This window comes from Schistocerca cancellata, chromosome 10 (genome assembly GCF_023864275.1).
Source record: "Schistocerca cancellata isolate TAMUIC-IGC-003103 chromosome 10, iqSchCanc2.1, whole genome shotgun sequence".
In the NCBI taxonomy this organism is placed as follows: Eukaryota; Metazoa; Arthropoda; class Insecta; order Orthoptera; family Acrididae; genus Schistocerca; species Schistocerca cancellata.
Window position 1 is genome coordinate 227,301,209 of NC_064635.1, and position 15,180 is coordinate 227,316,388.

The following is a 15,180-nucleotide window of genomic DNA, read 5'->3' on the forward strand; positions in this document are numbered from 1 at the left end:
GCTTCCCTGACACAATCACAATGTCAGCAGGGAACCTACGTAACTCGAAAGACAAGCATTCCGGAAAATATGTCCATGAATCGTATTTTGCCTCCCCAAGTCTGGAGACTCCATCCGTTGAAAATTATCCTTGTGCATTATTGCATTATTTACTTCTTCTGTACTAAATATTTTGCGTAATATCTATGATCTACATTTTTTGCAAAACATTAATAGTATCACTATTAGTCGTAGAAATTCTGTAACAATGTTATGGCACTTTTGTAGTTCGTAAGCTTGTAACTCTTTTGCGCAGTCAGTGTTAACTCTTATCGATGTTTTTGATTTCAGTGTTTCGTTGGCTGCATGATGCAGAACCTCCATGTGGTAAGTCATGCTGCAGTGCCCGCGGCAGGGACGTTAACGATTAAGTTCCACACGCTGGGTTTAGTCAGTTAACTGGTTAGTTATGCTCGTTGACACTTTGAAACTGTTTCGTTACAGCGTTAGTCACACAGTGCGCTGTGACGTGTAGTTCTGTTTGACGCATGCCAATTATTTTAGTACGTTGACAACTCGCAAGCATAGTATGTCTTTTAATTCTTTGTTTCTCCCGCTGATTTTGACGATGGTTTTATCCGGTCATACTTGGATTGTCATGTGATGTCCAGGCTAGTCTTGTGACTGTGCTTTGGTGATGTATTGGTGATCATGCATTATTTGGATCGGATGCCCATCTGCCGTTTCATCCAAGGTTTTACCGAGCAGTGACATATTCTACGCCCAATTGTATCTTGGAATTCGTGGCACATTAAGTATTCGTTTCATGTGGCCTGAAGATAGCAATGGAGATACTATCGAAGACACTGCTGCCAAAGCAGAGTTACTAAACACACCCTTCCGAAATGCCTTCTCAAAAGAAGACGAAGTAAATATTCCAGAATTCGAATCGAGAACAGCTGCCAACATGAGTAACGTAGAAGTAAATATCCTCTGAGTAGTACAGCAACTTAAATCACTTAATAAAAGCAAGTCTTCTGGTCCACACTGTATACCAATTAGGTTCCTTTCGGAGTAAGCTGATGTATTAGCTCCATACTTAACAATCACATACAACCGTTAGCTCGACGAAAGATCCGTACCCAAAGACTGGAAAGTTGCACAGGTCACACCAATATTTAAGAAAGGCTGTAGGAGTAATCCACTAAATTACAGGCGCCTATCGTTAACGTCGATTTGCAGCAGGAGTTTGGAATATACATTGTGTTCAAACATTATGAATTACCTCGAAGAAAACTCTCTATTGACACAGTGTCAACATGGGTTTAGAAAACATCGTTCCTGTGAAACACAACTAGCTCTTTATTCACACAAAGTGTTGAGTGCTATTGACAAGATATTTCAAATCGATTCTGTATTTCTGCATTTCCGGAAGGCTTTTGACACTGTACCATACAAGCAACCTGTAGCGAAATTGCGTGCTTGTGGAATATCGTCTCAGTTATGTGACTGGATTTGTGATTTCCTGTCAGAGAGGTCACAGTTCGTAGTAATTGACGTAAAGTCATCGAGTAAAACAGAAGTGATTTCAGGTGTTCCCTAAGGTAGTGTTATGGGCTCTTTGCTGTTCCTTATCTCTCTAAACGATTTGGGAGACAATCTCAGCAACCGCCTTAGGTTGTTTGCAGATGACGCTGTCGTTTATCGACCAATGAAGTCATCAGAAGATAAAAACAAATTGCAAAACGGTTTAGAAAGGATATCTGAATGGTGCCAATATTGGCAATTGACCCTAAATAACGAAAAGTGTGAGGTCATCCACATGAGTGGTAAAAGGAATTCGTTAAACTTCCGTTACATGATAAATCAGTCTAATCTAAAAACCGTAAATTCCAATAAATACCTAGGTATTACAACTACGAACAACTTAAATTGGAAGGAACACATAGATAATGTTGTGGGGAAGGCTAACCAAAGACTGCGTTTTATTGTCAGGACACTTTGGAAATGTAACAGACTAAGGAGACTCCCTACACTATTATTGTCCGTCGTCTTTTAGAACACTGCTGCGCGGAGTGGGATCTTTACCAGATAGGACTGACGGAGTACATCGAGAAAGTTCAAAGAAGGGCAGCAGGTTTTGTATTGTCGCGAAATATGAGAGTGTCACAGAAATGATACAGGATTTCGGCTGGAAATCATTAAAAGGAAGGCGTTTTTCACTGCGACGGAACTTTGTGCTCCGAATGCGAATATATTTTGTTGACACCGACCTACACAGGGAGAAACGACCACCACGATACAATAATGGAAATCAGAGCTCGTACGGAGAGATATAGGTGTTCGTTCTTTCCGCGCGCTATACGACATTGGAATGACAGAGAATTCTGAAGGTGGCTCGATGAACCCTCTTCCAGGCACTTAAATGTGATTTGCAGAGTATCCATGTAGATGAAAATGTAGATACACCTCCGAGATATGAAAGCGGTCGTCGTACAGTAAAAGCACAACAAACAGCTGTTGCGGATTTGGACTTCCAATTTTAATCTGTACTATTTTACTATCTCTTATTTCCAATTGTTTGATTGTCCTTCACATTATGTAAAAGTCTTTTAGCTGTGACTTCCCAACCTATAAGGTTACTTGTATTTGTTTGTATAGTTTGTAATGTATGTACGTTTCTTCTTTTGGTTTAATAATGCCGACAAAAAGTTTCAGGCGTGAAAAGAAATAGTATTGCACTGAATGTGTGTTGAAGTAGCCAGAAACTCTACAAAATGAAATTTAATAACAGTGGTTAGAAAAACAAAAACAAAAAAGGAAATTACACAGAGTGTTTAAAATTATTTGCGAGAAACACCTAGAGGTGACAGATCACGTCATGAGGAACAACTTTCCCAGCAAAGCCACGCGTTGTTTAAGACTGGTGATATCCCTGGGATGTGGTTCTGAGGGGTTCCTATGACATGTGTGTGACAAACGATTACAATATCAGGAAAACTGGGTGATTTATTCAAAAGAAAGAACTTTACGAACTGAGCAAGTCAATGACTTGTTGGTCCGCGTCTGGTCCTTATGTAAGTTGTTATTCAGCTTGGTATTGATTGAGAGAGTTGTTGGACGTGCTACTGAGGGGTACCGCGCCAAATTCTGCTCAGTTGGCGCATTAGACTATCAAATCCCGAGCTGGTTGGCGGGCCTTGTCTCTAACTCTCCAAACGTTGTCAATTGCGGAGAGATCAGGAGACCTTTCTGGTGAAGGTAGTGTTTGTCGAATACGAAGACAAGCGGCAGAAACTCTCCCGTGTGCGGGCGGGCATTATCTTGCTGAAATGTAAGTCCACGATGGCTTGCCATGATGAGCAACATAACGGAGCGAGGAACAGCGTCGAAATACCGCTGTCCTGGAAGGGTGATGCGGGTAACAACCAAAGGAATCCTGCTATGGTACGAAATGGCACCCTAGACCATAGCTCCCGGTTGTCAGGCCATGTGGAGGGCGACACACAGGATGTCATGAGCGTCTCCAGACGCGTCTTTGGCCTGGACTCTCACTGACTGGAGTAGAATTGTCTTCAGTGGCGCTTGGAACTGAGCCCCAAAGACCAGAGATTCAGAGGTAATCCACAATGGCCTGGCCGTGTTTGTATTTCCCTGAGCTCAGACTATGTATCCTCGGTGACAAATTCATCTGCACCCTGTTTGTAGGGAGATGCGACTGGTGTCCTGTAGCAGGTCAGATGCAGAATGCAATTTGATCAGGTCTAACGGGAGTTGAAAGGTGGAAGAAATACACAGAGGAGCTATACGAGAAGTCGTAACAATACTACTGTTTTTTTTTTCACTTGTTCTTCTCTTCTCCAAAGAGCAGAGCGGACTTTTTTAGATACAGCCGAATTAAGTGTGGCTTTTCTTTCCAGTCAATTGTCCCAAAAGGATGGGAACGGCGCAGGTGGAATCCCAGTTCTAAATTAATGGGAGAGAATTTACAGGTCCAGTATTTACTTGCTAACCAAGGAAAACATGCTGAAAATCTAGGTCAGACTCGCAGACTGGGAAAATTTTACTTTATTTCTGTCCCAGACAAAGATTAAATTAATTTTATTGCGTGTGTGTGTGTGTGTGTGTGTGTGTGTGTGTGTGTGTGTGTGTGTGTGTGTCAGCGAGATTGCGAGTGTCTGCACTCGGTGTTGATTGACCAAAATGTAAATATCATTGTGGAAGAGGAAGATAAAGTAGATGAAGATGTGATAGGCTGTATGGCAATGCAGGAAGAGTTAGTCAGAACAGTAAAGACGTAATACATGGCCTCTGGAGCAGACGAGAAGGTTCCACGCAATTATTGAGATCCTTGTGAGGGCATACCAAGACAAAACTGTTCCACCTGATATGCAAGAGGTGTGAGACTGGCGAAATACCACCAGACTTCAAGAAGAATGTAATGAATCCATTCCCAAAGCAGGTAGATGCTAACGGGTTTGAATATTACCAAACCATTAGTTCGAACCATCAGTTTATTCATTCATGTCTTAAAACTACTAGCACAAATTATTTACATAAAATTGGAAGAAATGATAAAAAATTCCCTCGAGCAAGATCAGGTTAGGTCTCAGTGAAATGTGGGAACATGAGAGAGAACACTAATCCTACATCATATCTCAGATGATAGATTGAAGGAAAGATAAACTTAAGTTTTTAGCCTCTATTAGACCAGGGGCGACCAAGAATTCGGTTCACGGACTGTGCCCTAACTCTCATGCAGTAGCACTCAATCTGGCTGCACACTTCACTGCCACGCCATACTGTTTGAGTGAGAGGAGGGGTAAACTGTCAATGTGACGTACTTAGATGGCAATGCAGTCACACTGCAGACAACTTGCTTTCATATTTCTCAACAACATAGATGACAAATGAACAGATTTTCAGTATCATTTAATTATTTTGGCACACTTAAGACATTGTAATTTTTATCTCATGTAAATTGTCAGCATACGGACGGATGCGGGAAATTTCACAGATTTTTGTATCCACGTTGTTACGTAATCGTGAATTGTTTAGTTTTATAATCGTAAAAAGGTTACCTTCCATTAGGAATGTGGGTGCTCTCAACGGCTGTGATATGACTTTCAAATGATAGGAGACTGACGTAGTAGGACATGCATTGATACTATGAAATAGTCCTTTTATAATGGCTAGGCACTAGCCGAAATCTAGATTTGCCTAACAGAATCTGAAAGAAAAGGACGACCGATTGCTGTGCGCTGGCATTTGAAAACTGTATAAAGGCCTTTCACACACATATGTTCATCGAAATATTTTAGCACTTTTGCAAGCACATTATGGAGACGTGGAAACTCTACCTGAGGAGAAGTACAGTTTTAACGTGAAAGAATTTGTCTGTATGATGGGAAGTACAATGTAGATCAGTCAGTTCCACCTGAATACGCACAGTGGCACTTTGAACTGAATCAGCAAACAGTCTTGAAAACAGCTTCTACAAAACGTGTAGAAAACTATCCTTGTGATTCTTTCAAGGCCACAATGAATTCTTAGGACTTCCCGTTTTCTTTAACAATAGGGAGCTTGGGCAACTAGACTGTGTTCTTCCTCACAATTTGTCCCTTCTACTATGTTCAAATGTGTGTGAATTCCTAAGGGACCAAACTGCTGAGGTCATCGGTCCCTACACTTACACACTACGTAAAGTAAGGTAAAGTAACCTGTGCTAAGAACTACACATACTCCCATGCCCGGGGGAGGATTCCAACCTCCGGTGGGGGGGGGGGGGGGGGTCGCGCAATCCGTGACATGGCGCCTCAAGTCACGCGGCCACTCCGCGCGGCTTTCTGTAATGTGATTTTCTTTTTAAATAAATCCCCATCAGATCAGTGGTTCTCGTCTTGCAGTGTCTCACTGTGGACAGTAGACAGTCTGGTCCACTCAAGATGCAAGGGGTGCAACGCATTACGGATTTTCTAATTTTCGTTCCTGTACTCGATTCTGTATTCGATTTTAAGTATCTTGGATGCAGGATAGACACCGACTGGAAGTGCACCACAGAAATTAAAACAAGGATAGCAATGGCAAAAGAGGCGTTTTATAAGAAAAGGAGAATCTTCTGCAGCGGTCTGGACAGAGAACTCAGAAAGAGACTCATAAAATGTTTTGTATGGAGTGTTCTTCTATATGGCGCTGAAACATGGACTGTGAGGAAAAAAGACAGAGAAAGGCTGGAGGCTTTTGAGATCTGGACATGGCGGAAGATGGAAAGAATAAGCTGGATGGACAGAGTAAAAAATGAAGAGGTACTGAGAAGAGTGGGAGAGAAAAGACAGTTACTAGATGTAATAAAGAGAAGAAAAAGAATTTGGATTGGGCATATATTAAGAAACAATGACGGACTGATAAAAACAGTTTTAGAAGGTTATGTAGAAGGGAAAAAGGAAGCGAGGAAGGAAGAGATTCCAGATACTGAATGACATGATGGACGGTACAACATACAGCAGCCTTAAGAAGGAAGCAATGGATCGCAGAAAATGGAGAGGCAAACGACCTGCTAATATAGCAGATAACTGATGATGATGACTCGATTTTCCTTCATAAAATCGACAATAGCGGATATTAAATCAAAAAATCGTTCCAGACATTAACCAACGTACTTTGCAGTAATACGAGTCCCGTCTAAAAAGTGTCCAACCTTTGGCCAGAAAAAATATTTCGAATACCTGGCGGGGTTGGGACCCTTAATCCCCTTCAAAGTAGGCCCCTTTTGCTTGCACACACTTAGGTCACCGATCCTTCCACTGCGGGAAACACCTCTGGAAGTTCTAGTATGAAAGTTTAGCACAGCTTTGCCACAGAAACAGGAAAGCGGTCGAAGACGTTCGTCTTCTGGTCGGCTCCTGATCGTTGTCAGAAGTAGGCTAGTTTTTTGACTACGCAAAGGCTTCTATTATTCGGAAAAGAACAACGCGTATTTCTTTACGTAATCAGTGTGAATTTTATAATTACTTAAGGGATCTTTAACAATGAACAATAAAAATTGCAGTTGCAGGTGAAATCATTAATGAATGAGTTGTATAGAAGACAAGGAGCGGCCTTCTGTCTCCGACCAGGAAGCTGCAGTATTCCCTGCTGTAGTAAAGGCTGTTTGACATTTATAAAAATAATATGACAGGGAGGTAAAAAAAAATAAAGGAAAAGAATAGAATAAGAAATCTGGTAAACACTAAATATATTCAAACAATTCTCACATGCAATTAGGGCTTATTTATAAACAGCATAACTTAAATAAATACTTTTCTAACTGTATGGTGCGATCAGATTTCAGCCTGTCCTGTGCTAGCTCCTTGGTTCACGTTTTTGTCACAAATTACAGTCATTACTTTTCTCCTTCCTTCAAGACAATTCTTGCACCGTTCAACACCTTCACAACAATAACTCGCCGGCTTACAGTTTCGAACATAAATTACTCGAATTTTATTAATTAATAATGTTGTCTGCACGCTAGCAAGACCGCTCACTTTTATGGCTTAAAGACGACCTTCTTTACGCTTTCACATTACAAGCAGAAGTACCATAAAATCTTGAAACGTCCCCTTAGAAAAGTTATTGAATTACTGTGCTGATAAATCTCTTACATTATTTGATTTTCAAACAGCTGAGCAGAACTGAACGTACTCAGACATTTTGCTCTTTACCTATTCTGATCAACACTAAACTGACAGTCCGGAACCGCGCGACTGCTACGGTCGCAGGTTCGAATCCTGCCTCGGGCATGGATGTGTGTGATGTCCTTAGGTTAGTTAGGTTTAAGTAGTTCTAAGTTCTAGGGGACTGATGACCACAGATGTTAAGTCCCATAGTTCTCAGAGCCATTTTAACCATTTTTTTTATAAAAAACAAATGTCTTTCAAAGAATGGGTCTCATCTCATAAGTTGATCATTTAATATACAGATAGCTGAATGCCTTTCCAAGGGTACTCACAGCTTTCATACGACGGAAATCCCAATAATATTAAAAAGTCTTCTTTTGAAGTGGTGTTCAGCTCCGCCATCATGTTTAGCATTCTCTCTTCTGTGCTTTCAAAACGGGATCCTTTCAGTAGCGTCTTCAATTTTGGAAACAACCATAAGTTGCAAGAAGCCATGTCTGGAGAGTAGGGAGGTTGGTGAACGGCTGTAATTCCATGTTTGGCCAAGAAATTTTGGATCAAGTGCTATGAATGTGCGGGGGCGTTGTCCTGCTGCAAAAATGGTTCAAATGGCTCTGAGCACTATGGGACTTAACTTCTAAGGTCATCAGTCCCCTAGAATTTAGTACTACTTAAACCTAACTAACCTAAGGACATCACAAACATCCATGCCCGAGGCAGGATTCGAATCTGCGACCGTAGCGGTCACGCGGTTCCAGATTGTAGCGCCTTTAACCGCTTGGCCACCCCGGCCGGCGGTGTCCTGCTGCAGTTGCCAGTTTTTCGCCGTCCACGTGTCTCGTCTTTTGCGCCGAACTGCGTCACGGAGTTAGTAGTCCTTTGTCACTGTTTGTCCTTCAGGTGCGTATTCGTGATGCACAGTTCCACAGACGTCGAAGAAGACAGTCAGCATCACCTCGAGTTTGCTTCACGCCTGCCACACTTTCTTCGGCCTTGGAGACTTGGGATGTTTCCATTGCGACGACTGTCTTTTTGTTTCTGAGTCGTACCCGTACACGCATGACTCATCTCCAGTTATCACGTTGTTCAGAAACCCAGGATCAGTGTTCGTGGTGTCCAGAAGGTCATGTGCAACGTCAAAACGGAGGTATTTTTGTTTCGGCGATAACAACCTGGGCACGAATTTTTCAGCCACTCGGTGCATGTTCAAATCATCACGCAAAATTGCATGTGCAGAATCTTTACTCACTCCAACCTCTCGGGTCAAACGACGATCTGCCAGCACCAAATTTTGCACCCTCTCAACAACAGCTGCACTCCGAGCAGTTTGGGCCCCCCATAACGCTAGTTACTTTTCGCTGATGTGGGGCCATTTTCGAATCAGTTGAACCACCCTTTAATTTGTGTTACACCCATCGCATCTTCTCCAAACACCTGCTGAATCTTACAAATTGTTTCGCTTTGAGAATCACCAAACTTCTGGCGAAATTTGATTCAGTACCTTTGCTCAACACGTTCAGTCATCTTGAAGGAGTCGGTAATCCGACGAAGGCGTTGTGTAGCACCCCACGCAGCGACCGACAGGCCGGCCGCGGTGGTCTCGCGGTTCTAGGGGCTGCAGTCCGGAACCGCGGGACTGCTACGGTCGCAGGTTCGAATCCTGCCTCGGGCATGGATGTGTGTGCTGCCCTTAGGTTAGTTAGGTTTAAGTAGTTCTAAGTTCTAGGGGACTGATGACCTCAGATGTTAAGTCCCAAAGCGCTCACAGCCATTTGAAGCATTTGAGCGACCGACAGGCAGCGACTGACGCGCTGGAAGGCGAGGACAAAATTCATGCATGCGCATAAAGGTCTCTTCCTTTACTGTGTACAGTGGAGCAGCGCTATCGTTTTTATTTTGCGCGGGAATATCAAAGGTCGGATACTTTTTAGGCAGGCCTCGTATATATAGTAAAAAATTTCAAACTCAAAAGTTTGGTTCCGTTACAAGTGGCACTAGGATAATGCTTGCGAATCCACGATATTCCAGAATGAGATTTTCACTCTGCAGCGGAGTGTGCGCTGATATGAAACTTCCTGGCAGATTGAAACTGTGTGCCGGACCGAGACTCGAACTCGGGGCCTTTGCTTTCGCGGGCAAGTGCTCTACCATCTTTTTTTTTAAATCTCATTTTGTTCGCTTTTGTTCGTTGAATCTGCTCGGGGCGGACGTCGTAAGACATCCGTTTAAGTTCGTTGTTGATCGATTAACTCAGTTTTTTGTTACAGAGGGCTGCTAACCCTCTGACCGAACACGCTGAGCTACCGTGCCGGCGTACCATCTGAGCTACCGAAGCAGGACTCACGCCCGGTCCTCACAGCTTTACTTCTGCCAGTATCTCGTCTCTTACCTTCCAAACTTTACAGAAGCTCTCTCTCGGTCGGGCACACAGTTTTAATCTGCCAGGAAGAGTCACGTTATTATTCGTACTATCAATTCCTGCACATTCTCCATGCCTGCACATTTAGCGCAAAGTGCTTCTCGGCGAGCCCCATCTGTCGACCGTTGTAATTTTTTACTCTTTCATTATCAACTAAATCTTTAAACACGTTCTGCATGAAGTTGAAATGTCGTTTCATAGCAGATTTGAGGTACTGTCGATTATGCAATTGCATAATTGATATTGAGAATGTTTGGCCCTCTCTTGTGTCATTCCTATTAATTTTTGAGGGCTTCTGACGATAGACCACTGCAGTGGCTCTTTTTGTGCAGAAATCCACTAGACCTGCACGTCCAGTTGAAACGACAGACCTGCGCCCTGGACCCCTCCACGCGCTCATCGCCCACTCGCGGACAGACCGAGCCGGTGTGAGACAGGCAGAGCCCCGGTCCCCACGTGACCTGCGGTACACATAGGGCTCCCAGTCCTTTAGAATTTGACTGCATTGACTGGAATACATTCTTTGATATTCTCACCGCAGCAGAGATAATAATATAAATGGATAGAAAAGTTGTCTACACGTTCCACAGATATCAATCGGCTGTTACAAGCGACGAAAGAGATCAAGAGGAATCGGTAGTTGAGATGGGAATGAGGTGTAGCAGCATATCTGTACACTGAGCAAGCAATAAGGGAAACTAACAGGAAATTCGTAAAAAGGAATAAAATTTCTGGAAGAAGGTATAAAAACTTTGAGGCTGACGATGACACTGCAGTTCTGTCTGAGACGAAAAAGACTTGGAGGATTAGCTGACTCCAGCAGATGTCTTGCATAGTGGTTATAAGGGGAACATCAACAAATGTAAAACGGGGGTAGTCGAGTTGAATCCAGCAATGCTGGTTGAATTAGATTAGGAAATCAAACACCAAAAGTAGTTTATGAATTTTGCTATTTAGGTAGCAAGATAACTGAGGCTGGCTGAAGTAGAAAGGACATAACATACGACATTGTCGATAGCAAGGGAAGTATTTCAAGAATAGAGAAATTTTTTAATACAGAAGATAAATTTAAGTGGTGCGAATTCTTTTCTGAAAGTATGTGGTTGAAGTGAACCTTTATATCAAGGTCGTATGTCATCGATGAACAGGTAAGAATAGAATAGCAACTTTTCAAAATGTGATGCGACAGAAGAATGTTTAAGATATGATCAGTAGATGGGTTGCGTTATTGAATCTAAATGGGGAGGAAAGAAATTTATGGGACAACTTGACTGAAATTGAGGTCTGGTTTGTAGGACGCTTCCTGAGGCACCAACAATAATAAATTTGTGAATGGGGGGAGGTATGAGGCCGGGAGTGTGTGGGGGGAGGGGGCGGAGGGAGGTGGGGAAGGGATTCGAAGAGGTAAATCAAAGCTTGAGTACTGCAAACATCTGTAGATATGTGGAGACGAAGATACTTACACGAGACGGGCTAGTATGGAGAGCTGCATCAAACGACGTTTCAGACTGAGTCCGACAGCAACAACAGCAGCAGCATACAGACCTCGCAAGCGGACGCAGCTAACTGACGAGTAAGTTGGTGTTTCCGACTAATGCACTCCGTCCGGATATCTCCAGAATATGAGATGAGTAAACGGGAAAAAAAACGCTCACTTAACAGGAGACAGTGAAGCGACTTCCGCACTTTGTACGCCGCTATACGTTGCGTCTGCTTTATCTCTCAGAATATTACTGAGTCTGTAATCAGAAGATAAATTATATTTTCATACGCCGACGCAAAAAATTTAGAGTAATGAAATTTGGGGAATACATTTGTCCAGGTAACATATTGCAAGATCACAGGTTAGTGTAAGTACGAGGTAAGCTATTTCACTTGTGAAATGTTGGTACATTAATAACCGGTCTAGCATCCAGAATGTTGAATGTAAGCATGCCAACGTGCATACATTGTACTATACAGGTGCCAGATGTCAGTCTGAGGGTTGGAGTCCCATGCCTGTTGCGTTTGGTCGGCCAGTACAGAGACGGTTAATGCTGGCTGTCGATGACGCTGGAGTTGTAGTCCGACAATGTCCCATACGTGCTCGACTGGACAGATCTGGCGATCGAGCGGGCCACAAACCCTTGGAAAGAGTTGTTGTTGTGGTCTTCAGTCCTGAGACTGGTTTGATGCAGCTCTCCATGCTACTCTATCCTGTGCAAGCTTCTTCATCTCCCAGTACCTACTGCAACCTACATCCTTCTGAATCTGCTTAGTGTATTCATCTCTTTGTCTCCCTCTACGATTTTTACCCTTCACGCTGCCCTCCAATACTAAATTGGTGATTCCTTGATGCCTCAGAACATGTCCTACCAACCGATCCCTTCTTCTAGTCAAGTTGTGCCACAAACTTCTGTTCTCCCCAATCCTATTCAATACCTCCTCATTAGTTACGTGATCTTCCCATCTAATCTTCAGCATTCTTCTGTAGCACCACATTTCGAAAGCTTCTATTCTTTTCTTGTCCAAACTATTAATCGTCCATGTTTCACTTTCATACATGGATACACTCCATACAAATACTTTCAGAAATGACTTCCTGACACTTAAATCTATACTCGATGTTAACAAATTTCTCTTCTTCAGAAACGCTTTCCTTGCCATTGCCAGTCTACATTTTATATCCTCTCTACTTCGACCATCATCAGTTATTTTGCTCCCCAAATAGCAAAATTCCTTCACTACTTTAAGTTTCTCATTTTCTAATCTGATTCCCTCAGCATCACCCGACTTAATTCGACTACATTCCATTATCCTTGTTTTGCTTTTGTTGATGTTCATCTTATATCCTCCTTTCGAGACACCATCCATTCCATTCAACTGCTCTTCCAAGCCCTTTGCTGTCTCTGACAGAATTACAATGTCATCGGCGAACCTCAAAGTTTTTACTTCTTCTCCATGGATTTTAATACCTACTCCGAACTTTTCTTTTGTTTCCTTCACTGATTGCTCAATATACAGATTGAATAATATCGGGGAAGGGGTACAACCCTGTCTCACTCGCTTCGGAAAGAGTATTATCGTAAAACATCTAGGAGTAACTATTTGGAGCGACCTTCAGTGGAATGACCATATAAAACAAGTAGTGGGAAAGCAGATGCCAGACTCAGATTCATAGGAAGAATCTTAAGGAAATGTAACTCATCCACGAAGTTAATGGCATATAAGGCGCTTGTTCGACTGACTCTTTTGTTCATCTATCTATGTTACCTACCAGACGGGACTGATAGAAGAGATAGAGAAGATCCAACGAAGCGCGGCACTTTTCCTCACGTGATCATTACGAAGAAGCTCAATAAATTTCAATGGCGGACGTTACAAGAGCGGCGTTGTGCATCACAGAGAGATTTACTATCGACATTTCAATAGAGCACTTTAGCCGCCAGGGTAGCTGAGAGCACTAACGCGCTGCTTCCTGGACTCGGGTAGACACGCTTGCCCCGCTTCGAATCTGCCTAGCGGATTAACGACGAGGGCCAGTGTGCCGGTCAGCCTGAATGTGGTTTTTAGGCGGTTTTCTCTACCCCGATAGGTGAACACTGTGCTGGGCCCCACGTCTGCCTCAGTTACACGGCTCGCAGACATCTGAACATATTCACACTATTCCATTGATTACACTAGACGCCGACAGATAGGGTACACTAATTCCTTCCCGGGGGGTATGGGGTGGCAACAAAAGGGCATCTGACCACCCTTTAAAAATTAACACGCCACGTCTGATTAACCAGCAGACCCCGCAAGTCGGTATAAATTCTTGGAAAGAGAGAGAGATTTCAAGAGAGCACTTTAAGGGAAGAGTCGGAAAACATACTACTTCCCCTACATACTTCTCGCGTAATGGTCACGAGGAGAAAATACGAAAAAGTGGAGCGAACACAGCAGCTTACCAACAATCATTCTTCCCACCCACTATTCGCGAGTGGATTAGGGTTCGAGGGCTGGGTTATTGGCACAAGAAGTACCCTCCGTCACACACCATTAAGTAGCTTGCGGAGTATGATGTAGATGAAACTTCCTGGCAGATTAAAACTGTGTGCCCGACCGAGACTCGAACTCGGGACCTTTGCCTTTCGCGGGCAAGTGCTCTACCATCTGAGCTACAGAAGCACGACTGACGCCCGGTACTCACAGCTTTACTTCTGCCAGTACCTCGTGCCCTACCTTCCAAACTTTACAGAAGCTCTCCTGCGAACCTTGCAGAACTAGCACTCCTGAAAGAAAGGATATTGCGGAGACGGTAGCTCAGATGGTAGAGCACTTGCCCGCGAAAGGCAAAGGTCCCGAGTTCGAGTCTCGGTCGGGCACACAGTTTTAATCTGCCAGGAAGTTTCATATCAGCGCACACTCCGCTGCAGAGTGAAAATCTCACTATGATGTAGATGTTGAAACAGTGGTATGTGGACGAGGTGTATAGTTTTGTAGTCAGGGTGCGCAGGACAGCCCTGAGAGTGCTCCTGCTGCCATACGAAACCGCACCCCAGACCGTAACTACAGTTGTAGGTCCAGTGTGTCCAGCTCGCAGACGTGTTGGCTGCAGGCCCCCAACTGGCGTCATTCTGGCCAACACACGGCCATTACTGACGCAGAGGCTGTATTAGCTTCTATAGGAAGCACAACACACCTCCACCCGGCCCTCCAACGAGCTCCCACCTGACGCCACTGGAGTCGCTGTCGGTGGTGGTTTTAGGCGCCAGGAGTGCAGACTGCAGGGCGTCTGGGTCGAAGCTGTCCTTCAAGTAACCGATCTGTGACAGCTCATCTATATCTACATCTGCGAGGGATATTCGGAAAGTAAGGAACGATAGGCCGTGAAATGGAAACCACAGTGAAAATCAAAACTGTTTTATTTGCAACGGTTAGCTACACCTTCCAGCTACTTCTGTACACAGTCGCCGCTCAGACTTAGACATCTGTGGTAGCGTTGTAACAACTTTTCAATTCCATCGTTATAGAAGACAGCCGCCAGTGCTTTTCACAATTTTCTGCTCTGGACTGCAGCTCGTCGTCTGTGTCAGTATACTATCTTCAAAGCCAGCGGTTCACTTGAGCAGAGATGATCCTCAGGGGTAGCCAATTACGGGCTGC

The 15,180-nt window shown here is 43.7% G+C and overlaps 1 protein-coding gene across 1 annotated transcript in view; it reads left to right on the forward strand.

Moving 5' to 3' along the window:
• Positions 1–15,180, forward strand: part of LOC126106438 (uncharacterized) — a 74,320-nt gene that overhangs the window by 31,058 nt on the left and 28,082 nt on the right. Inside the window, exon 4 of the mRNA XM_049912718.1 lies at positions 331–366. Coding sequence (XP_049768675.1) covers positions 331–366 — 36 coding nt within the window. The remainder of the gene's footprint in view (positions 1–330; positions 367–15,180) is intronic.